The sequence below is a fragment of the Sorex fumeus genome, unplaced genomic scaffold, assembly GCF_029834395.1.
Source record: "Sorex fumeus unplaced genomic scaffold, SorFum_2.1 ptg000007l, whole genome shotgun sequence".
Lineage (NCBI taxonomy): Eukaryota > Metazoa > Chordata > Mammalia > Eulipotyphla > Soricidae > Sorex > Sorex fumeus.
Genome location: NW_026606064.1, coordinates 48639329 through 48663059, shown reverse-complemented (window position 1 = coordinate 48663059; position 23731 = coordinate 48639329). Strand labels below are relative to the sequence as shown.

The window sequence follows — 23731 nt, the reverse complement described above, 5'->3', positions numbered from 1 at the left end:
TCCCCCCTGGGGTGGCCCGGCGACAGTAACCTACTGCGGGGTCCGGACACATTTCTGACAAAAGCCGCTGGGTTTCAAGATCTGTTTCTGAGTCTCTGGGATCAAGCCATTAATTTTTCTTGGACATACCTGAACTTGCACATAGCTGTATCAGGAAACTGGACACAGAATTCAAGCACACTTTAAAGCTAAAACCAGGATAGTCAATGGGAGACTGGGGCTTTCTTAGTTTTGCCAGCTGCTGCCTAGTGTGTAAAATTGTTCTCTGGGGGGGCTGGAGCGATAGCACAGCGAGTAAGGCGTTTGCCTTGCACGCAGCCAACATGGCCAACACAGGTTCGATTCCCAGCATCCCATATGGTCCCCTGAGCACTGCCAGGAGCAATTCCTGAGTGCATGAGCCAGGAGTAACCCCTGAGCATCACCGGGTGTGACCCAAAAAGGAAAAAAAAAATTGTTCTCTGGGTCAGGCAAGAGTGTAGGGGGTAAAGGCCTTAGTTCTGTATGCGGGTGATCCTGGGCACTGTGTATGGTATTCTGTCCTGAGCACTGCCAGGTGTGGCTCAAAACCCAAAACCTAGGGTCCAGATAAACAGTACAGCGGGGAGGGCATCTGCCTTGCTTGTGGCTCATCTGGCTTCGATCCCTAGACTCCCATATGATCCCCTAAGCACTGCCAGGAATTATTCCTAATTACAGAGATATGCCAGACACAATAACAACCAAGTCTCCAATGGAGACGTTACTGGGCCCGCTCGAGCAAATCGACGATCAACGGGAGGGCCTTTACCTTTACCTTTTACAGAGCTGGGAGTAATTCCTGAGCATAATCTGGGTGGCCCAGGTATGTGCACATGTGCGCGTCTGCGTGTATCTGTGTGTTCTCTGCTGGGTTTTTGATGTTAGTGATGCAAGACAGTCACCCACTCATCCGTTCTCCTAAAAATATGTTCGGACCTTAAGTGTCCACACTGGAAACTGGGAAAAGGGCTGGATCTCAGGATGGCCGTCTCACCCACGTAACATCATGGGTTGCATCTCTGGTACCATAATAAAACAAAATCCACCAAGCATTGGATCTCAGTTGCCCGAAAGATAGGTAGACCCACAATCGCACCAGAACCCTGTGAAGGGGTTGGGCCACTTTGGTCTCAGTGTGCAGACTAGGACAGACTGGGGCCGACTGGGGTATGCTACCACCCCCGCAAAACCCCTCTTCTGCCAGTGCAACAGCACACACTTTGGGGAAAAACGCTTTGCAAGCAAGAAGCCAGTTTCTGTCTTCCCAATCCCAACCAAGAGCAGGACATAAAACTCCATGACAAAGCATTTCTTCAGAAAGGTTAGGTGGCCTCCAGGGTGGCTTCTGATACCCACTAGGGTGGCCAATGCTGGAGGAACCTCACTGGTCGTATATGGAGCCCGTGCTGCCGCCCAGGTGTGGACTCTCGCTTCTAGGGGCTCCCGGTACAAAGGAGATTTGCCTGACTATCAGTAAAACCTGTTATTCCCCCTGGGTCGTCCCTGTTTTTGCAAAGAGGTTTAACGCATGAAATAATTTTCACTCTGGGGTGTCAGTAGAAGCGGTGGCATCCTTCCTGCCCTCCTTCTGGCCTCCCTAGGCAGGTGATCTTGGTGACTGCTGGCCAGTTAGTACCACCTCTCACTCCCCACACCCCCCGCATTCAGAGGCTGATCGCACAGCACTAACAACAGGTCCCTCCTCTTGTGGGGCACTGCGCTCCCAGCACGTACCTGTTCTCCTTGTCGTCCTCCAGGAGCTGCAGCTTGTAGTAGGAGTTGGTGCCTTTGACGATATCCACCAGGCCCAGGGTGGCACTGAACACTTTGCCATTCTTCTCCAGCACATGCGCCGAGTGCTCCAGACCTGCCACAGACGGGCCAGCGGGCTCAGGGAGGGCTCAGCAGGCGGGCCCCACAAGATGCCTTGGCTCTCAGGATTGGAGGAGGGGGGCAAAGGTGCCCCCTGCCCCCAGCCTCACAGTGCCGCTTACCAGAATCTGGATCCACTGCGGCCCCACCCTTCAGAGTCAACTTCATTCTTTTCTCAGACTTGTTGACTCCTGGGAAAGAGAAGCGTTAAAGGTGAGATTCGGGGGGTGGGGGAAGGAGGGCAGACCAAGTTGGCGGTCCGCAGGTACCTCCCCAGCACCCCACAGGCCCTGCCAAATGCTCCCAGAAAACGAATCTGAGAAAACTGAACTGTCCCCAAATACCCTGGTCCCCCATCGTGGTGCTCAGAGTAGACTCCTGCTGCTGTGCTCAGGGATCATACCCGGTGCTACTTGGAGGTAGGACGCCAGGGATGCAACCTAATCCTCTTTGCAAAAACATAGACACTTGAACCAGGGGAAATAAAAGGTTTCAGATTGTCAGGCAAATCTCCTTTGGACCGGGAGCCCCTAGAAGCGAGAGTCCACACCTGGGAGGCAGCATGGGCCCCGTGCACAAACAATGAAGTGCCAGCAGCACTGGCCACATGCACGTCCTCCCCACATACATCTCTCTGGCCCCTTGCCTGGCGCCTGAGTGCGAGGAGGGGCAGCTGCGGCCTCACCTTCCTCCTTGATGGAGCCCTTGCTCTTCTTGGACTGTGCAGTCCCTGACTTTCCTTTCGGGGCAGGGACTTCGATGGGCTCTGCCTTCACCTCAGCCCCCCAAGGGGACAAGATGTGGGCAGAGAGCAACTCCTGAAGGCTCTTGGTGGAGGCCGAGACATCCTGGAGGAAATCCTCAGACACCACCCGGATGTTGGCCTCCCTCACCTCCTCCATCTTCTTGCTCATCTTGTCCACTTCCTCTGCATGGGAGGAAACACAGAAAAGGTCAACGGCGCAGTCAGACCTGCACTCAGGGGATTCCAAGTACCCTCCCCGACCCACAAGACCTTCTTTCCCTCCCATGCAATATTCCCCTGCATCTAAAGTAGGGCACCATTTGCCTTCTCCCAACCCTCCCAGACAGGACCAGGACTCCCTGGGCGAACCAGTCCTGAATAGGAAAAAGTATTTCTGAGCGCTTGAGAAAGTAGCAACAGCTGCGAACATAGGAACTGTCATGCAAACAGCTTGTTTGTTCCCAACAGGCACCGAAGCAGTGCGCTTTTGGGAGAGAAGCTACCAGGGCCTTCCAGGGCAGGGCATGCAGCCGACGGTTTCAGTAGTGGCCTGCAGCGGTGACTGGGGACACGAGACAGGTATGACACGTCCACAAGCACTGCTTCCTTCCTGCTGACCCTGAGCCCTGATGCTGTCTGCACCATATTGCACTTGGCCACACAGAGCCCCGGGGCACTCACAAGACAGATCACCCCTGCCCCCACCCCACGCTCCCCCTGAGCTCAGAGTGGAGCTGGAACTCACTCTTTGTGCTGATACAGAGGGAGGCCTTGTTGGCGGTGCCCGTCACCTTGCCCCCCAGTTTCTCAATGGTGGCCTTCACGTCCTCCTTGTTCTGGGACAGTTTTCCGAGTGTCAGAATCTTCATATTGTTCAAGGGCTTATCTGGGGTAGGACAGCAGACAAATAGACTCATATTCCCAGAAGAGGGGAGCAGGGTACAGGGTGGGGGCTGGGCAATGAGGCAAAGCACCAAACCCTCAGGGACAGGCCAGGCCACAGAGCCCTGGACCTCAGCCCCCTGCTTGGGGCATCTGCCCGGGCACTAGTCTATGGATACCAATGAGTTATTGGGAAGGTGGAGACCAGCCAGTAAATAGACCCTGAGGGTCTGCCTGTTTCTTCCACAGGAAGGACAGGAGTGGAGGGGAGAGGGGTTGGGCACCTGGGCACAGGGGACTAAGGCAACAGGGGCTGTGTGTGTGAACCCATCTCTACCCCCCCCCCCCCCCACCTCATCGTAAAAACAAATTGCAGCTCGTTTTTGGGTGGTTCTTTTTTTTTTGTATGTCCCATCTGGCAGTGCTCAGGGGACCCTACTTAGTGCCGGTCAGCTGTGTGCAAAAGCAAGTGCCTAACCCCTGGACATTCTCTCCAACCCCAGCTGCAACTCTTAAGCTGTATTTATTACTTACATCTACGCCCAACACTCAGATGGGAGTGTAGGTGCAGGGACAGGCTTTGACAGGAGTGCCACCCTGGGTAGCACCCTCACCCCAAACTTGACTGGTTCAAGTAGACACCCAAAGGTCTGGCCAGCAGAACCACAGGAAGTTGACCGAAGAGTAGCTGCAGCTTTAGGGCCCCACAAGTGACCCCAGGCCAGAAGGCACTGGGATGGACAGAAAGCTTGTATGTGTTGCCCCAGGAATGGGGCCCAGCAGGGCATATCCAGAAAGAGCTGGGCAAGGTGAAGCCCATGGGGACACTGAGGGCCTAGTTGGCTGCTGGCCGAGGCCCCCTCAGAGGCCTGGGATGCTGCTAACAGTCCCCCGCCTGCCTTCCGGCCCCCATCCATGTGCTCTTGGACCACAGCGGACTCAGGATGCTGCCCAGGAGGCCGGGAAGGGATCAGGGTGAGGCTGAGGCGGCCCAGCTTGTAAAGACACAGGGGCCTCGGGGTGACTGCAGGAGGGCGCGCGCCCCTCTGGGAACGCACCCTTGCTTTTGCCTGAGCTGCACTGCAGTGTTCTTCCTGACCACTCTGTCCTGCAGTGGGGGCTTAGCTGGCGTCACGGCAGACGCAGGATGTCAGATGGAGACTAGGCAGGGAAATGAGTGCTGGGGTTGGAAGGTTGGTCCCAGGAAGGCTGCCCGCAGGCCTTTCTCAGGGCAGAACCTGGGGGTGGCCAGCGGCCAGCTCTGCAGATCAGGGCTCTGCCCTCCCCAGCCCTACCTTGTGGAGTTGAGTTCACAGGCTCTACTGGGGCCGGGGCCGGGGCTGCGGCCTCGCAGAGTGGGGGTGCTGCTGCCACGGCAGGAGTGGGGGCTTCGGGGGGAAAGATCCGATCCTGCCTCTTGATCTTCAGTTTCTTGAGATGGGCAATTTCTCGGAATTCCTGAAGAACATGTTTATTAGAGATGAGAAACCAGCCTCGCTGGAAATTTGCGGTTTTTGCACCCCACAGCCAAGACCAATGTTGAGAGGACTCGGCACTTCTCTAGCCCCCATGCCTCATGCTGAGTTTGCTCCCCTCAAGCCAGGAACAGTCTCCCCTGAGATCAGAAAGGAGACGGGGGCACAGCTCCTTTTTGGGTGGTTTTGAAGGGGATTTTAGGGGGCCTGGGAACACTCAAATTTTTTTTTAGGGCTGGAACGATAGTACAGCAGGTAGGATGCTTGTCTTGCATGCAGCTGATCTGGTTTGACCCCCAGCATGGGATAGGGTTCCCCGAGCACCACCAGCAGTGATCCCCATGACCAGAGCCAGAATTAACCCCTGAGCACTGCTGGGTATGGTCCAAAAACAAAACCAAAAACTTTTCATATGAAGTCACAGAATTTCTGAGCTCATCCCCTCAACCCCCTTTGGAATGTTCTACTTCAAGATAGTGGAGGCAAACTATACTCACAGGTTTCCAACATAAGCTGAGCAACACAGTACCCCCTTACACTAAAAGGGAAAACAGGTCTGCCCTTGAGAAAAGCTTGGGTCTTCATCTTAAGAGTGAACTCTTAAGTTGGAACTGTATTAAGACTAATACAGGGGAAACGTGGCATGGTGAGGGGACAGATGTCTAACAAGTCTGGGAGGACTGCTCAGCAGCAGTGTCTGCTAACCGAGCCAATACCCAGAGACTCGGGAGCTGCCTCAGCAAGAAAATATGACAGACCTATTGGGGTATTCGGAGACCCCCAGGTCCAGGAGATGAAGAGAGAGTGCAGTGGGTTGCCTTTTCACACCCACCGTGCATGCAGCTGACCCAGGTACCACACCCAGCACTACATATGCTTCTCTGAGCACTCCAAGAGTGACAGCTGAAAGCAGAGCCATAAGAAAGCCCTGAGCACCGCTGGGTGTGGCCCCCAGACAAAAGGACAGGACCCCCAGGTCTATAGTTCCCTAATGCTGGGAGTGCTGGGGCCAGGGCCCAGGGCAGGGCCATTTAACATGGGGCATAGGAAATAAGTAGAAATGGCTGCTGGAGCTGGATCAAGGCCAGGAGGTGACGGTGACTCCATAGGCCCAACCCCTGGGGTCTGCATGGTCGCCAAGTGGGGCAGGCAACTCCCTACGAGCACTAAGTACTCAATCTGGAGAGCAGAATGCTCTCAAGTACTCACAGGTGCAATGCACTTGGCAGACAGACTTTGAGACTACGAACTAGCTCACGTTAAGTCCTCATATGCTCTCAGAGAAAGAGGGATTCAAAGAGCCTGAGAGGGCCTCTTGTGTTTGCACAGCCCCAAAAAAACCCAGAGAAAATATTTCAGTAGTACTGGTGGCAGGTGAGGGTAATGCCGAGGTCACGTTTGTTTTGCAGCAATTATTCAAAGTGTGTGCAAGGTCCAGGGAGCAGGTTGGAGACTGCAAACAGATGGTCAGGGAGCCAGCAGCCAGTCAGCGGGGGCCGCTGGGAACTGAGGGCTCACCAGGCACTCCTGCAACCCACCCCCAGGTGCAAGGCCAGTCCAGCAGCCCCCTGACCCCCCCCCCCCCCCCAAGGCACAGCTCCTCTCTGGCATGGCTCCAAGTGAGGGCCCCAGCCCAAGGTGCTGTCATCACGCTGCGCACTGAAATCGCAGCCTCACTTATGAAGGATTGACCACAGTCCAATACACTTAAAACTCTAGACCCGACGCCGCCGCTCTCCCCCAAAACTGAGGCCCAGACTTAAACATCCGTCAGAAGTGGCGATCCATTTGCTTACCGTCATGTCCCCTGAGCTTGGCCTGGGGCCGAAGGACACAGACGAGACAATCAATCCCAGAAGGGAGGACCACGTTTTTCTACCAACAGAACCCAGGATCTCCCCTCATCCCCCTTTACCTCCGGAGTCACCCAGTCCTTCCGGCTGGGTGTCTGCGTCTTGACCGGACACTTGGTCCAGGCAGTGATGTTGCCGGTGCAATAATAGGCATCGCTCTTGATGACCAGCTGGCCTGAGCACTCTTTGCAGGGTAGGAGCGCCCCAAAAACCATGCCGTCTGCCACGCGGTCCAGGAGCTGCAGGCGGCCAAGAAACACATCAGGGGAGGAGCTACTCCCCTGGGACAGGAATCGAGAGGGATAGAAGGCTCTGTCGCTCCCCCAGCCCTGGGCACCCAGTGGACAGCGGGAGGTGGAGAACTTTCTGCCTTGAGCTCCTCCTTGTCCTGACTCCTCCCACCTCATGCTGCCGAAAGACAGGGAGAGTCGAGAGCATCTAGGGCCAGTGCCCAGCAGAAGCGTCCACTTAGCCAGGAGCTGGCCGGAAAGAGGGTTGAGAAGATGCAGGCCACCCCCACCCCGAGCCCTGGGGAGCCTGGGCAGGGGGCAACAGAAGGAGCCCCAAGGCCAAGTCATGCATGTGGCACCCACACAGACCATTTCAGTGATCACCAGAATCCTCTGTCCAGGGTTAATACAGCTGTGAGTCTCCCCATCTCTCACAGCCCCACAAAAACCAGTGGGGAGCACCTCCCCCCATAAGCCAGAAAACAGGAGCCCCCCTCCCCCGCCTCGCTCACTCACTGCACTCTCTGCTGCGTCTCCGGCGCGCACGAGCTGATCGTTGCAGTTGAGCAGTTCCCTCAGTTCACTGTTGGAACACACCCGCTTCAGCTCATCCTTGATGTTCCAGATCAGGTCACTCTGGGCCTGGGGACAAGAGCCAGCAATGAACCAAGACACCCTGAGACACACTCTCCCCTCTTTACCGAGAGACGCCCAGTCAGAGAACGTCCCACTGGGGTCTTCTTGTGTAGGGATCCACCCACCCATTCTTGCCAGAGAGCGAAAAGGCCAAGCCAAAGCCCATCTCATCACTTTCTGCCATGTGCTACTCCTGTGGATTCAGGGAAGGTGGCAGCTCAGGCACCGAGGACCCTGGGATTAGTCTCCCGGAAATGACAAGTGCCTAATGGTGGCCCCTGGCAACCGGCCTCGCTTCTAACTGCTGGTCCTGGATGCGTCTGCAGTCCTGGACGTGTCTTCAGTTGTGAAAAAACAGGATGAGGTGCTGGCCGGCCCCCACCCAACTGAAAGCCTGCACGGCACACCTCCGGAAGAGACCCCAGCTCCCCAGAAAATGCAACTCAGAATCTATGATGCGGCCAGGGACGGAGCTCACAGTGGTGTTCACTTCCCAGCACCCCACAGCAAACTCAAAGCTGCCTTTCATGCACTGCCACCTACTCCAAGGCGCGAGAGCGGGTCTTATCGTTTACCCTCCACAACTTGCTGGAAATGCCTCCGCCTACCCGGTCTCCAGGGCGGCAGGTTAAGCTGTGCAGGCCTCAGTCAATCTCAGACCCCGCATCGACAAATCAGGACAGGAAATGCAGACACCCCTTGGCCCCTGTGCCCAGCTGCTCTCAGTTACAGAAGGGGAGGATACAATTGTACAACACGTGACACCCCCTTCCGATAGCATCCCAGATGCAGGGACACAGGCAACACCAACACTGACTACTTCCCCACCGGAACCGGGGGCAGAAGCAGGGCGGAACAGCCAGGGTGAGGAGCAGAGAGCAGAATCACACCCACAGTCCCGGGCAGACAGCACCCAACCTCAAATGCCTAGCACAAAATAGCACTAGGGCCACCCCACACCAGACCTGCTGCATGAAAGACATTTTTTTGTTTCTTGTTTTGGGGTGACATGCTCAGGGAACACTTCTGGCAGGGCTCAGGTGATGGGGACTGAACCCCGGCCACAGGCAAGGCAAGTACCTTATCTGCCCTGGCCCTATATGTATCTACCACAACACCAGGGCCGGGCTCTGCAGCAGAGCACTGACTTGCAATACACACATGCTGGCTTTCAGCCAACCCCCAGCAATGCTCAGCGGACCAGACCATATGCAGTGCTGGGCATCCACCTTTGCTGCAAGCAAACTGCCTTGACCTCAGAACCATCTCTCTGGCCCAAATTTGTGCTTCTCATCGAGCAACTGGAATCAGATCAGAAACTGCATCCAATTTTACACCCCAGAGCCCGACTACTCACACAGAGCGAAGCAGGTAGTTCTTGGAAATCATGCTCCCGGGAAGAGACAGGTTGTTTTCTTGAGTTCCCCCCACACCCTGTGTTCACTGATCCATGACTTTCATGTGGCTTGAATGCACATGTAACAGACATAGGGACCCAATGATGTCCTCTGGTCAGTGTCCATTGAATTCACTGCTAGTTTCCTCCTCTCAGGCCTCTTCCTTTTTCTTTTTTTTTTTGTTTTTGGATGACACCCTGCAGGGTGCAGGGTGTAGCACAGATTCACTATGCTGAAGGATCAAATGTGGGTTGGTGATGTGCATGGCAAGTGCCCTACCTGCTGTGCTATCTCCCCAGGCCCAGCCTCTTCCCTTTCTTAAGGAACTCTTCTTCCTGACAAGGGGAAACTGACAGAACAGATCCAGGAGAGTTCGACGGCCAGGGTCAACTCCCCAGCACAAGGCCAGCAATGCCCCAAGACCCTGTGAGTGACCAAATCAAACAAACAAAAAAGAGCACAGCCAGGTGTGGGCTCCAAACCAAGTAATAAAGAGCAGCAACTCCCTCCCTGTGGCTGCACTGGGCGGATGGACTGGGGGGTGAGGGGGGCTGCTGAGAATAAGGGTTTTGGGTCTTGGGGGTAGGGGGGTGGGGAGCGTTCTCCCAACTGACACCTTAATTCAGTGTGGATTTTTTCAAAGAAGAATTCCTTGGCAAGAGAAACAAATGAGGGTAAAGCCCAAATCTGCAACAGCCACCAACCTGGGAATTCCTAGGTCTTGGAGAGCAAGGACCCCCACCCAGCTTGCTTCCAGAGACAGCACAGGAGGAAAAGGAGACCCAGCTCCGGGCTTACCTTAAGGGCCTTTTCCAGCTTCCTGTCCTTGTCTTTTTCCTTCTTCGATTTCTTCTTGGCCACCTCCTCTAGCCCATCCACCTCATCGCCTTTTCTCTTTCTGCGCCACGGGATATAAGAGAAAACCCAGGGATGGCTGTGACATGCCTCCCAGTGCTCACTGGATTCTGGCCAACCAGCCCTGCATCACCCTCGGAGGCAGCTCCTGAGCGACCCAAGGGCTTATGGGAGCTCACCGTCTAAACCAGTTTCCTCCTGCAGCTAACTACTAGCCCGCTACCAAGGAGGGGCCCAGGGGCTGCAGGGCCTCAGAACCCAGGGGAGGCTGGACACCTGTGGATCTTTGGGAGCAAGTGAGATGACCTGGAGGTTCCAGCAGCTCTGCTCAGGGCAGCGATTGGACAAAGATAAAGCTTAGGTACAAAGTCTGTTCTCAGATGCGTCTGCAGTGCTCTGCCATTTAAAGCCCCTACGAGGAGCGGGAGAGAAAGTACAGAGGCTAAGGCGCTTGTCTGAGCCTGGTTAAATCGCCGGCAATTTATGGTCCCCCATAAATGGTCCCCCAGCATGGCTAGAGAATCATTTCTGAGCACAGATCCAGCAATATGCCTGAGCCCAGCTGGCTGTGGCCCCAGTCCTGTGCCCAACCCCCCAAAATGAAGCCCCAACAAATGACAGCCGCGCCTGTCTGCCCCAGCCTGGCCAGCAAATATGCTGTAATGTGGGCAACCCCTGCATTCCCCCTCATGATGGAAAACAGGAAAACACACTCATCTCCCTAGCAGGATCCCAGGGAGTGTTCGAGAATGGTCCCATGGGCTGTGGAGGCAGCTGGGACTTTAGTCTTTAGTGTGATCTCCGGCTCCCCACTCACCCTTCACCCTTTACTGCCGGGAGCTGCTGCTTCAGGGTCTCCTTGTCCTCTGGCTTGAGGAGGTTGAACCCCTTGAGCTGGCTCGCACTGTACTCGGGCCGGAACCCCAGCATCTCCCTCTTGTTCACAAAGCAGTTTGGGTGGTACCAGCGGTCGATCATGCCCAGTTGCGGCTTCTCTGGGTCCACCATTTTCTTGGACAGGCGCACCTCACCCTGCAGGAAGACACCGAGCAGGAACCGAGAGTGAGCAAGCAAACGCGAGAAAGATACATGACAGCCCAACCCCTAGCGGACATGATCAGCCGGGGTATCCATCCGCCAGTGGGGGGGTGCCCAACCCCCATCCCACACCAAGGGCGACGGAGTCTCAGCTCTTCATGCCACCCTCAATCCTCAGGACTCCATGCACGTCAGGGTGAGCCTAACAACCCCCCACCTATGCATCTGAGTGGGAGAAGTGCTACCATTTCTGGAGACCCTCTGTTGGGGAGCAGGCACAGCACCTCTGAAATAGCAAGTGCCAGTGTGGAGAGGAGCCCACAACATGCCAGGACGCCAACCTGTGGGCTCAGCAGCCAAAGCAGGCCTGAGCTAAGCAGGGCAGTTTGCACAATCCTGGGTTCGTATGTGTTCTTGTGCACACGAGTTTGCATGTGTGCTCGTGTGTATGTGTGTGTGTATGTTTGTACGCACGTGTGGGGAACACTACAATGACAGGGGTGGTCTTCACCCACAAGAAGAACCCCTAACTCGTCAGACTAGAATTTGACCTGCCATCCTGTCCAGCTCTCCCATTCCCAGAAGCCTGACATTCCGAAGAGCTTCCTACCCAAGAGTTCTGGGCCCAGGAACCTCAGACCCTCAGACTGAGGGACAGTAGCGACCCCATGGAACGGAAAAGCCCATTTCAGGCCCAGCCTCCGGAATGAAACTCTGGCTCCCGGTACTCGGTGGCGGACTCAACCTCACAATTTCATTTTCTTTCCTTCTGAAGTATCTGTGGGTTCACATGTTTCTGGCATAATCCCCCGAGGAGGTAAAAACCTTCCATGGGTCCTTCCATGAGTCGGCTGGAATATTTGTATAAGGCTGGGGAAGGGAGCCACAGTGTGGGGGCGGGGGGGGGGGTCCATAGGCTGACCAGTCTACCCATCCGGGTCAAGCTCAGTTTCCTGCTCAAAACTCCAAGGAGGGAGCCCTCTCCTGGCTGGAACATTTGCACGAGGCTGGGGCAGGTGACGAGGCTGCTGTCTGCCTGTGTCCATGGCTTTGTGAAATGCTTTGCAGCCACTCCCAAGTGTCCTATGAGATGCAGCCACAGACTTAAGCCTGGCCTGTGAGTCACCAGGGTCAGAACTATCTGAAAACCCTGCTGCCTCCTGCCCCCAGCAAGGTATTAGTGGCCTTTTAGTCACCAATGGCGCGCGCACTCCACCCCCTCCTCCCCCGCTGGGATTAAATCAAGGTCCACCACCAAGTCACGTCCTGGGAGCGGCTACACCACTCAATGCCCGACACGCTCACCTTTTCAATCTTCTCCATGCAGCCCTTGCACGTGCTTCTGCTCGACTTGGCGTACTCGGCTGCAAAGTCCCCCAGCATCTTCTCAGCTTTGCCACCAGCTCCACCTGGGCCTTTGCCTAAGGAGCCAAGCACAGACACCTCAGCAACTGGGGCATGGAGGCGCTGCTCTGGATTCTACCACCAAGATGCCCTGGCCTTGGGAATGTCAAGTGTCATCCACCGCCCCCCCGCAACCTACACCCACTTTCTTACCCCTGCAATGGGCCAGCACAGCTGCTATTCTGGCATTTAAGATAAAGAACTGAGGACCCAATAAGAGGCCATTGGGCCAGCCACATATATAGCCAATTCTGGCCACCTTCTAATTCCCAGGATACTTTTACTCATTGAAGCACTGAATTAAAAGCAGCATCTCAAAATAGAAACAGATGAGTGCATAAGTAAAAACAAAACAAGTGGTAAACATGTCACTTCAAATTAAAGGTCGAGGGGCTGGAGAGACAGGACAGTGGGGAGGGTGCCTGCCTTGCACATGATTGACCCCGTTTGATCCCTGGCATCTCATATGGTCCCCCAAGCACCGTTCGCCTGGGGTAATTCCTGAGCACAGAGCCAGGAGTAACCACTAAGCATTGCTGCATATGATCCAAAAACAAACAAATGGGAGGGGAAAGGTTGAGCCATTCAATAAAGGTCCTGGGAGTAAATAGTCAGGCATGCGGGACAATGCCAAGTTCTCTTCTTATAGGAAAATCTGAGCCTACAGGTCTGGGACCGTCTCACGACTAGGAGCAAGGTCAGACTGTCTTCTCTCCTCAATTCTGTTCTGGAAGTTCTAGAAAGTGCATTAAGGCAACAAAAAAGACACAAAAGATATAGTTAGAAAAGAACAAAAGCCTTCTTAACTTATAGATGGCAAAGTTGTACAAGCATGATACCTTAAAGAAAATACAAAAAAGCTACTATCTGATTTTGCCATTAAGAGATTTTTAGCAAATTTGCAAACAAGGTCAATACATAAAATGTATATACTAGCAATACATATTAAAAAAAAGCATGCTACTATCTGAATAGCACTGAAACAGATAAAATATGTAAGATATATATTCAACAAGATAAACAACCCCTTCCCCTGAAAACTTTAAGCTTCTCCTGAAATTAATGACCTAAAGATCCACTACAGGCTGCTGCTTTGAGGCCACTCCTGGCTATGCTGGGGAGCTTCGTGATGCTGACAGTCAACCCTTGCCTCACATACGCAGAGACAAGTGCTGGGGCTGGAAGACAGCATAGCGGGTAGCATCTGCCTTGCAAGGAGCCAACCTGTGTTTGATTCCCATATCAAACCATGGTCCCCCGAGCACTGCCAGGAATAACCCCTGTACATCGTTGGGTATGACCCAAAAAGAAAAAAAAAAAAAAGAAAGAAAGACAAGTGTTCTAACCACTGAGCCGCATCTCTGGCCCCTGGTAGGGGTCCCTGGTAAGGAGCTTTTCAGGAAGAAATACCAAGATGTGCTTTAAAGAAGGTACTAGATCACCAGACCTGAAGTAGCATCACAGCCCCGAGTAGGGTGGACTCCCTTGGAAAAGGAGAAGGCCCAAGAAGAAAAAGACCACTGAGAGTTCAAAGCTCTTCCTGGTGGCCACATCCTAGTAACAAAACCCCTGAGTGGAAAAAGCCAATGTACAATTACCTCTGCAAAGGACAAGTGGTGCATTCCTGACCTGGAGCCTGCTAGCTGGCTAGACTAGTACGATTCCTTCCTCTTACTCTCCCTCTCCCCCTTCAGCCTGCCTGCCCTCCCTCCCTAGCTGACAAGTTTCGATGTGTGCTTTTGGCTACACCCTGCTTGAATGGAGTATTTCTCTCTCTCCTTTTCTCCCCTCACACTTTTCTAAATTAAAACTATTTTATTTCCCTATGTTATATCCTCCTGAAAAAAAATTTTTTTCCCTGCAAGGGAAGGTCACACTCCTGCAAAACTGGAGCAGATTCTCCTTTTGCTTCAAAGAGCAAGTCTTTGCCTCAGACTGAGCCCACGTTCCCCACATCAGGGACCACGGTCTTGGGGAAAATCCCTACCAGCAGACGTCAGGCACAGCCGACAGCTGGGTCTATGCGGACCTGAGCGGCGCTGACACTCCCAGACATTTTCTGGGGTGAAGAACATGGGTCCAGCAGGAAGCAGTGGACTCTCTTTTTTCCAGGGTCCCCACGGGCAGCACCATGGTTAAAAGTCTAGCCTTAAGGCAAGACTGGCTGGATTTCCAGCTCATTTGCTACCAGTTCATGGAACATGGAGGAGGCAGTGGAAGATAGTGGGGCGGCTCCAAAGAAAATTAACATGAGTTGCCACACGACCTGGCACTTTCATTGCCAGGTACCTGCTTAAAGAGAAAGGAAAACTGTGCCTGGAGTTAAGAGTTGCCCGACAGAGCAACATTCTTCACAAACATCCAAAGCTGAAACAACCCAAACGCCCATCAGTGGATGGCACATAGATCAACAAAACATGGGCTATACATGCGAGGAATCTTGTTTAGCCCTTTCCGAAGGAAAAAGACCATGACAGACCATGAATACATCCCGAAGACCTTAGGCTAAGTGAAGTAAAAGTCGGACAAAGACTGAGTAAAAATCCAGGACAGAGTAGAGGTTCTGGGCTGGGAAAAGAAATGGGGAGGGTTGACTATGGGCCAGAGAACCAGCTCAATGGGCTGAGCATGCACAAGGTCCCACAGAGTCCGGAAGAGCCCCCAAGGATCACTGGGTGTGGCCCCCAAATCAAACAAAGACAATATGGGAGCACCTCAACTTATGACTTAATGGAACAATCAAACCCTAAAATTGATCACCTCCCATTATCCTGAACATAAAAATTTTTTATTATACCTGAACATGAAATTTTTTAATATACTTGTCCTCGTATAAACCTGACACACTCCAGACACTTTCCTGGCAAAGTTACTGTTTTCTTCTTATTCACAATTCTGAGCTGTTTCTCTGATCTGTTTCCAGCACAGGCAAAAATAGCTCCTGGGAGGGCAGATGCCCCATTGACAGCACAGAGTCGCGAGAATAGGTTAAACTGGGTCAGGGAAGAAAGGCAGAGAAAGACAAAAGCAGGCTTGGGAGATGTTCAAAAATGACAGAAACATATTAAAAATGGAAAGGTTGGGCTGGAGCAATAGTACAGTGGGGGAGGTGCTTATCTTGTATATAGCCAACCTGGGTTTGATCCCTAGGTCATTCCATATGGTCCCCCTGGGTACTGCCAGGAATAATTCCTAAACACACAGCCAGGAGTAATCCCTGAGCAGCACTGGGTGTGGCCCCAAAACAAAAACAAAAAAACTAAAAGGCACCGAACTGGAGAGATTGCTCAAAAAGCTGGAGCACTGTTTGGCATGATGGGAAACTGGGTTTAATTCCTGGCATCATCTGACAACCTGAGCACTGAGCCAGGAGTATACCGAGCACGGTGGTATGGTCCAAAGACCCACCCCCAAATAAAACAACACAGAAAATTATCCAAGAAGCTTGTGTATGACAATAAAACAAAACAACCAACTCAAGGGTCCGTGAGATGCTACAGTGGTTGAGGTACCTGCCTTGCATGTGACTCACTAGGTTCGTTTCCTGGAACTGTGTAGTGCCCCAGGCACCAGAAGTGATCCCTGAGCACATAGCCAGCCCAGAGCATAGTCACGTGCAATCCCAAAACACAACAACAATACCACAATGAAAAAAAGCTATAGGGGCTGGAGATAATATAGCAGGCAGGGCACTTGCCTTACACGGAGATAACCACGATCCCCGGAATCCTATATGGTTCCCTGTGCACCAGCAGGAGTAATTCCTGAGCAGAGAGCTGGGAGCAACCTCTGAGCATAGTTGGTATGGGCCCCCTCTCAAACAAAACAAACAAACAAACAAAAAAACCCTAAAGTCTATGTGAACAGGCAAAAGATACAGAATAGCAAGTCGGCAAGCTGAAGAAACTGCAAGATTGCTATAAGGTCCCTGGAGTAACCCCCAAACTGCTTGTGGCCCTACAACAAACAAGGCATCTAGAGTCACAGTATCAAGGCACTGGAAACAGCAAAAGACTAATGGATAAACATAAACAGAATCAAGAGCCTTGGAGTAAGCCCAGACACAAGTCAACTGATCCTTGACAAAGGAGCAAACAGTACATGCAGAAAACAAGAACCTTTTCACAAACAATGCTGTAACAACTGGAAACAAAACATTTTTATCTAGCACAGACTTGAAAGTTTCTTCACAGAAACTAGGCTCAAAAATCAACCATGGGTGCTGGAGACTCACAATGGGGGTTAAGGCACGTGGCTTGTCCACAGTTAAACCCAATTTGAATCCTAACACCACACTCGGTCCCTGAGTCCTGCCAGGAGTGATCCCAGACCAGAGGCAGGAGTAAGCCCTGTGCATGGCCAGGAATGCCCTCTCCCATAAAGAGGCTCAATGATAAATTTAGATGAAATTGAAAACTCTTAGAGGAGATAGCACAGGAGAATACGGAGATGAATCTGGATACTCAGCTAGCTTCAGACACAACACTGAGATACAAGTCACCAAAGACACAATGGCTAATTTGAGTATCACTGAAACAAAAAACTTCTAGGGATTCCCCGGGACAGCTCACTTGGTGGGGTGTCTGCCCCACAGGCTGAAAGCTGTGAGTCTGGGGGGTGGAGGACAGTACAGGGTTCAAACACATGCCTTGAAGGCAGCTGGGGTCAACTAGACTTGTTTGGCACCTCCAGCACATATCAAATCAGCAGTAATGAGGGGGCCTAATGTAAAACTTCTGTGGCCAAGGATCCAGCTCTGTGGTAAATAAACACAGGCATCACATGTCTTGAATCCCTGGGCTCAATCCCCGACACCAAAACCACCAGCACAAACAAAATATCTAAAACTTCTGCTCTATGAAAGATAGTCTGAGGAGAATGAGAAAGACTGGACGAAGCAAATTGTGAGCTAGGAGAATCTGTTTGCACAAGGTACCTCTTAGAAAGGACTGGTATTCCAAGCATGCAAAAGATTCCTGAAACCTGGGGCCCGGAGGTGGTCCTGTGGGTGTGACCTCAAGCCTGAGCCCCGCACCACCCCACATTGTAGACCTGAGATTCCAGGGCCACAAGTGTGCGACCTTCAGTCCACTGCATCAGTGAAATGATTTTTAGGGGGAGGCTTAGGGGATTTGGGGTGATAAACTCGGTGCTGCTCTGGGCTAACTCCTGGCAGGGCTTGAACCCAGTCAGCTGTGTGTAAGGCAAGCACCTCCTACTCTCTGTACTCTCTCTCCAGCCTGAAAGAATTCTTAAAACGCATGGGGGAGCCACAGAAATAATACCACAGATAGGGCACTTGCCTTGCACGAGGCTGAACCCAAGTTCAATCCCTGCTTCTCCATATGGACCCCCAAGTCCGCGAGGAGTGAGCCCTGAGCACTGCTGCATGTGGCCCAATGACCAAAATCAAATCAAATCAAATCTAAATGGAGACTCTGATGGGAAAACATGGATGGTGGCCGAGCCTGTGTCCCTGTGGACAGGAACTCAGTATACTTTCTGCACACCTAGAGCTAAAACACACGTGGCACCATCACACGCCTCCAGCCTCTGGGCGAATGAAGACCCAGCAACTGGCCCTCTGCCAACGAATCAGTACCTTGAGCTCTGTGTTCTCTACGTGCACGTGTGTGGAGGGGTGGCCCACTACTCTCAGAACCTCCCAGCCCCGCACACACCTGTCACGCCTCCAGCCTCCGCTGTCTTCTTGATTTTCTGCTGGTCGTCCCAGCGTAGCTCCAAGAACCCGTCTACCTCGACGTCAGGCTGCTGGATGGAGTGGCCAACCTTCCAGAAGCAGGGGAAGTGGTACCAGTGCGGCACCTTTCCATCGAACATGGGTGACTGGCGGGAGAGAAACGTGTAGTTAAGCCTCAGACTTGGGCACACAACGCGCCCGTTTCCTATTGTGCAGAGACCAGCCTCGCCTTTGCCCGCTGATGCCTGGGGAAGAGCTGGGGGTGGAGGGCATGAGAGCACCCCCGGTCTGATCTTTCCTGGTGACGCAGAAAAGTGCTCACTGCTGTGGCAGAGCCTGTCCTCTCGGAGGAACGGGGACTTGTGGGACCTTTCCTCCAGCTCTGCCAGAAGCTGGCTGCCCAGTGGCTCATGGGGCCTTTAAGGTTGCAACATGAAGGGGCAAGTCCCAGATAATGAGCCAGGAGAGAAAATGGGTCAGAAAAGTGCCCAAGCACCCCAACAGTGGCTCCAAGCGCCCCAACAGTGGTCCGAAGTGCCCAGCAGCCAGACAGATGTGAATAGAAGAAATCACCTTCCAGAGAATGAAGAACAGCTCAGAGGCCACACAGACCAGAGGGCAGGTCATAGAACTCCCTGGCCCCCAGGAAGGGGCTCTCTCAGGGGTGGGAAATGCAGCCCTCCCCACCAAGCATCTTTCTGACAGCATTCTTTCCTGACACATTGTACATGGACAGGTGCTGGCATTGGGCTTAGGTTCTGTGTCGCCTGACTGGGCAGAGTGAGACCTACGACAGTGCAGATTCAGTCCCTGGCGCCCTCAAACTATCTCTGGCAGAAACCGGCAGCCCCTTCGTCACGGATCACTGAGGGGAGCAATGTCACACAGACGGCAAGTGACTCAGCCCCAACTGGAACCGTGCACCCGGGCTCTTGCCACTCTACTGCCCAGCAGGAAGCACAACTTAAAAAAAAAATACTGGTGGTTGCCAAGAGGGCCCCAAACATCTGCTCTAGTCCAAACACCAGGCAGACGGAATGAAAATAGCCTAACGGTGCAGAAAATACACAGGACACAGAACTCACAGATGGAGTTTGAGGGGGGTCCTGCCCACAACCCCACTCCTACACAAAAACGGTTACACCTCCAGACAGCCTTGAGACCAGAGCTCACGGAGGTCACTGTTTCTGGGTGAGGAAGCACCCCACTCCCCGAGTGGGAGAGCACGCCTGCAGCTCTCACAGCAGAGTGAACTGGCCTGGCTGCTCTAGTGGCAAAGGCCTCAGTCTTTTGGGGGGCACCTTCCCTGCTGTCCTATGAGAATTCCTCCACCCAGCCTGGATGGAGGAATTCTCATGGGGAAAGAGCCGCCTTCTGAATCCAATAACAGAAGATGCTCCTGGTACCCCCATCGCATGCCAGAAGCACCCCCGAGCCCACTCGTGCTCCGGCTCACCCCTTTGACCAGGCAGCCCCCACAACCTGAGCAGCTGGCGTCTCATGCAGGCTGGGGGGCGCCAGCATCCTCTGGTCTTCAGGTCCAAGGCGGCCCGTGGAGCAGCAACCCCCGCTAGGCTGGGGGGGGGGGGGAATTTCTGCCTCACTCCTTTGGGGTCCCCTATACTTACACCACGAGTCTTATGATCTGATGCAGGGTCAAGCTCCAGTGAGCTGTGACTCAAGGACAGGCACAGCACTGACCCTGGGGGCATCCCCAAAGAGCTGAAAATCCAGCAGTAGAGTGTGTGTGTGTGTTCAGTGGCAGGAAGGGCCTCAGAAGTCTCAGGTACCCCACAGCGGCCAGCAGCATAGCGCGTGTGCGTGCGTGCGTGTGTATGTTCAGCAAACACTCAACTGAAGCAACAACCAGGTGTGTGAGGGCCTCAAGCCATTTTCTCCAGGCTTGCAACGACCCCCTCCAAAGACCAAGGCCAACCAGTAAGTGAGGCAGCCCGACTAGGGCTCAGCCCCTCCTCTCCCCAGTCAAAAGGCTGCCCCAGGCACTCCCGCTAAAGAATCAGGTAAGAGTCCCAGGACAATCCTCCTATACAACTGTAAATGACGGTATTTAAGTCTAAGAATGAGAAGAAAGGATTCTTTCTTCTTTGGAGCTACACCGGGTGGTGCTCAGAGATCACTCCCCCAGTGCAAAGGCTGGGGGAGGGGGCATTGGATGAACCTGGGTTGGTGAAGTCACAGAATCCCTCAAACTCTCCAAGTACAGGATTCTTTCTGACTGCCCCCCCCCCCCACCTCCCAGCACAGCCCACAGGACCAACTAGACATACTAAAGAAAAACTCACCTTCGATCACTAGAACAAGAAAACAACTTTTTCTTTTTTTGCTTTTTGGGTCACACCCAACGATGTTCAGGGGTTACTCCTGGCTCTGCACTCAGGAATTACTCCTGGCAGCGGTGCTGGGGAACCATATGGGATGCCGGGATCGAACCCAGGTCAGCCACGTGCAAGGCAAATGCCCTACCCATGTACTATCGCTCCGGGCCCCAAGCACACTTCCTTCACTACCAAGAAAGCCCAACTAGGTAGGGGCCAGCAGGTCAGGCTTTTATTGGTTCTGATATCGTCACTCAGTCACTCGGTAGGGTAAACCCGTGCTACCCTTAACACCTTCTCCCCCACTTTCACCACCTGCATCTAAGCTTTCCATCCCTCCCCAACAAAACAGGAACATCTGGCTACTGGCAAAATCAGCAATGTAAAATTTTAATATGTAAAACCAAGTAAGCAGATGCATAAAGGAAGCGGATTACATTAAATACTGGAAAAAGCACTATGGTTATTAAGCTAGGAATGACCCATGAGCGTTAAATAAAGCAGTCAATAGCAAGATCTATAGGCAGTTCATAGCCCCCTATAAATACTGCTGGAAATAGCAATGACAATAACAGAATTTTCAAGAAATCCCCAATAGCTGAAGGAAGAATGAAAATAACTATTATTGGGGGCCAGAGTAATACCGTAGCAGGGCACCTGCCTCTTGCATGCAGGCGACCAGGGTTTGATTCCCTGGCACTGAGCTGAGCTCAAGAGTCTCCAGAGTTTAGGAGTGATCCCTGAGGTGTGGTCCAATAAACCAAAAAAGAAAAGGAAAAAAATTATTGGTGACAGACACCAATGAGATACCGTTAGCAGGCCTTCGATTCACCCCCCCCCCCCACCCCCAAAATAGGTCACAATTTTCATACAGATCACTAAAGGTGAGATCGGATTTTTTCCGGCTTGCCTGGGAGCCACACCCGGAAGATACTCAGGTGGTGCAGAGGGACCAAATAGGATGCCAGGGATCAAACCTGGGTCAACAGCGTGCAAGGCAGAGGCCCTACCTGCTGTACTATAGCTCCCTCCCCAGGGCTTTATCTTTTTTGGGTCACACCTGGGATGCTCTGGGGACTATATATGGTTTGCGGCGATGGAATCCTTGGTTGGCACTTGGAAGGCAAGAGCCTTGACTTAACCGCTGTACTATCTCTCCAGCCCGAGATGGAACATTTTATTGTCAGTTAAACCCCAAACCTCGAGTTGGAGCTGCCATTTACCGAACCAGGGTTCAGAGCCCCGCACTCGGGGCCTTGGGGTGGGTGAGTGCAGAGAAGGGCGTTTACACTGACCAAACAGGATTTGATCCCTGGCACCGTAAACGGTCCCCCAGGGCCGCGCGGAGTGATTCCTGAACACTGCTGTGGGTGACCCCGAAACCAAAAAGATAACTTAAAAGATCGTCCTGCACTAGGAGGGGGCTGCTGCCCCTCACCCCACCCCGGTCTGTCCAGATCAGGCCACCCACACATCCAGGGTAAAGTTCAAAGTGGAGATTTGCCGATCTGTCTGGCCCATCTTGCTGCAGGAAGCCTGGGCACTCCTGGAGGCTCACTCGGCTCTGCCGGGACTCCCAGCCCTGCTCCGCAACCTCACCAGACCCCCAACATCCTGGAAGCCGGAAGCTCCCTGCTGGAGCCTCTCTGCACTCCGCTACAGAGCCTGGAAATGACCAGGTTTCTCCCAGAAGGCAGAGCCTCCGCTCCCGTCTCTACCAGACTACGGAAAAAGACTGAACCAAGGCAAAACCCTAAACTCAACTTTGCAGCTGGTGTCCACACTCCTCCACCCTAGTACTGAGACTGCTGGGGAGGCTCGTGGGTCACGCCAGGAGCATCTGACTGCCTGGCCACAACATGGGAAAACCAAATTAGTCTAACGAAGAGCGCTGAGCCCGAAGAACCAACTGCAGCTGGCGGGGAGGGGGGATGTGCGATCTGGGGCCTGGGAGAAGCAGGAACCGCCAGCCAGGGCAGGGGCACTCCCACACACACCCCCTCTTGCCATCTCCGCCGCCTCGGTCCATGGGAAGGCGACCCCTCACCCCACCCCGGTCTGTTCAGAAGCCCAGACGGGGAGCCCCCTCAAGGCCCCCGTAAGTCACAGAGCTGTAAATGCATCAGAATATGCCGGGGAGGACGGCCCCAAGGGAATGCACGGAACAGATATGGCACCCATCTGCCCAGTTTTGCATGATTAAAATAACGAGGGTGAGCGGGTGTTGAAATGATAGCAAAAAGTTAGCCGCTGCCCGCCCTGCCCCCGGCCCTCCGCCAGCCGCCCTCCACCGAGGCTTGTGATCTTTCCCGGACGCGCTTCCAAGACCACGCACTCATTTCCGCCCGCTTCGGGGGAGGGGCGAGAAAGAAACAACCTTCCCCGCCCCCCCCCAACCCCCCACGGCCAGAGCCGCGGCTCGGAAAGCGGCTCCCGATCTCACAAAGCACACGGCCTCGCCCGCTTGCAGATTGTATTTCCCGGGCTTTTCCTGCAAGATCGGCAAGACCTTCCGGGAAGGGGCACGAGACCGCTGACGGCGGGCCGCGACTCGGGGCCCCGCTCCGCTTAGGCCCGGACACGCGGAGCCGCGGGCGCGCACAAAGTGGCCGGCGCGCCCGCACCTGCACCATGATGGCCATCCGGAGCGAGTCCTTGGGGATGCTCTCGCCGCATTTCTTGCAAGAGGCGCGCCCGCTCTTGGCATACTCGACCCGGTACAGCTTGTCCGCCATCGTCCTCCTCGTGCCGCTGCTTGCTACAGCTCTGGGAGCCCGACCCCGTGACCTGGAAACGCGCTGCCGGCCCCTCTTCGCCGAGGGCCCCGGGCCGCCGTCACGCACGCCGCGCCGACCCCGCTCCCCGATAGATTGCTGATGTCTGGCCGCGGGAACGCCCCCGGCGCGCGCGCTCCTGGGGCGGGGCCGCGGCGCGTGCGCCCTCTGGCGGCTGGGGGCGGGGCGGGGCGGGGCGTCGCTGGCGCCTGCGGCTGCGCAAGTAAAGTCGTGGCTGCAGGCCACTGAATCGGGCCACCCACCTGGAGCTGATAGCATTATGCCCACTCCCCCGCCTCCTTTTATTTGATTATTTTATTTATTTTTACGCTTGGCGCCTAACACAAGTGGAATTAATTTTTTTAAATTTAAACTTTATTTAAACGGCATGATTTACAAAGTTCATAATACAGCTGTTTTGGGTATTCGGTATTCTAATATTAGTTCCACCACCCATGGGCCCGTACTTTCACCTATGTCTCTAGCTCCACACCCACACAACCTCCCAAGCC

The 23731-nt window shown here is 53.8% G+C and overlaps 1 protein-coding gene across 1 annotated transcript in view; it reads right to left on the bottom strand.

The window, feature by feature from the left end:
• PARP1 (poly(ADP-ribose) polymerase 1) overlaps positions 1-23335 on the bottom strand; it is a 38326-nt gene extending 14991 nt beyond the window's left edge. The window contains exons 1-12 of the mRNA XM_056134382.1: positions 23070-23335; positions 18090-18255; positions 12310-12425; positions 10784-10998; positions 9910-10009; positions 7595-7720; positions 6911-7087; positions 4816-4978; positions 3384-3524; positions 2579-2821; positions 2016-2084; positions 1756-1888 (exon numbers count right to left, since the gene is read on the bottom strand). Of these exons, the coding sequence (XP_055990357.1) occupies positions 1756-1888; positions 2016-2084; positions 2579-2821; positions 3384-3524; positions 4816-4978; positions 6911-7087; positions 7595-7720; positions 9910-10009; positions 10784-10998; positions 12310-12425; positions 18090-18255; positions 23070-23180 (1760 nt within the window). The 5' untranslated portion in view covers positions 23181-23335. The remainder of the gene's footprint in view (positions 1-1755; positions 1889-2015; positions 2085-2578; positions 2822-3383; positions 3525-4815; positions 4979-6910; positions 7088-7594; positions 7721-9909; positions 10010-10783; positions 10999-12309; positions 12426-18089; positions 18256-23069) is intronic.
• Positions 23336-23731: the final 396 nt, after the last annotated feature.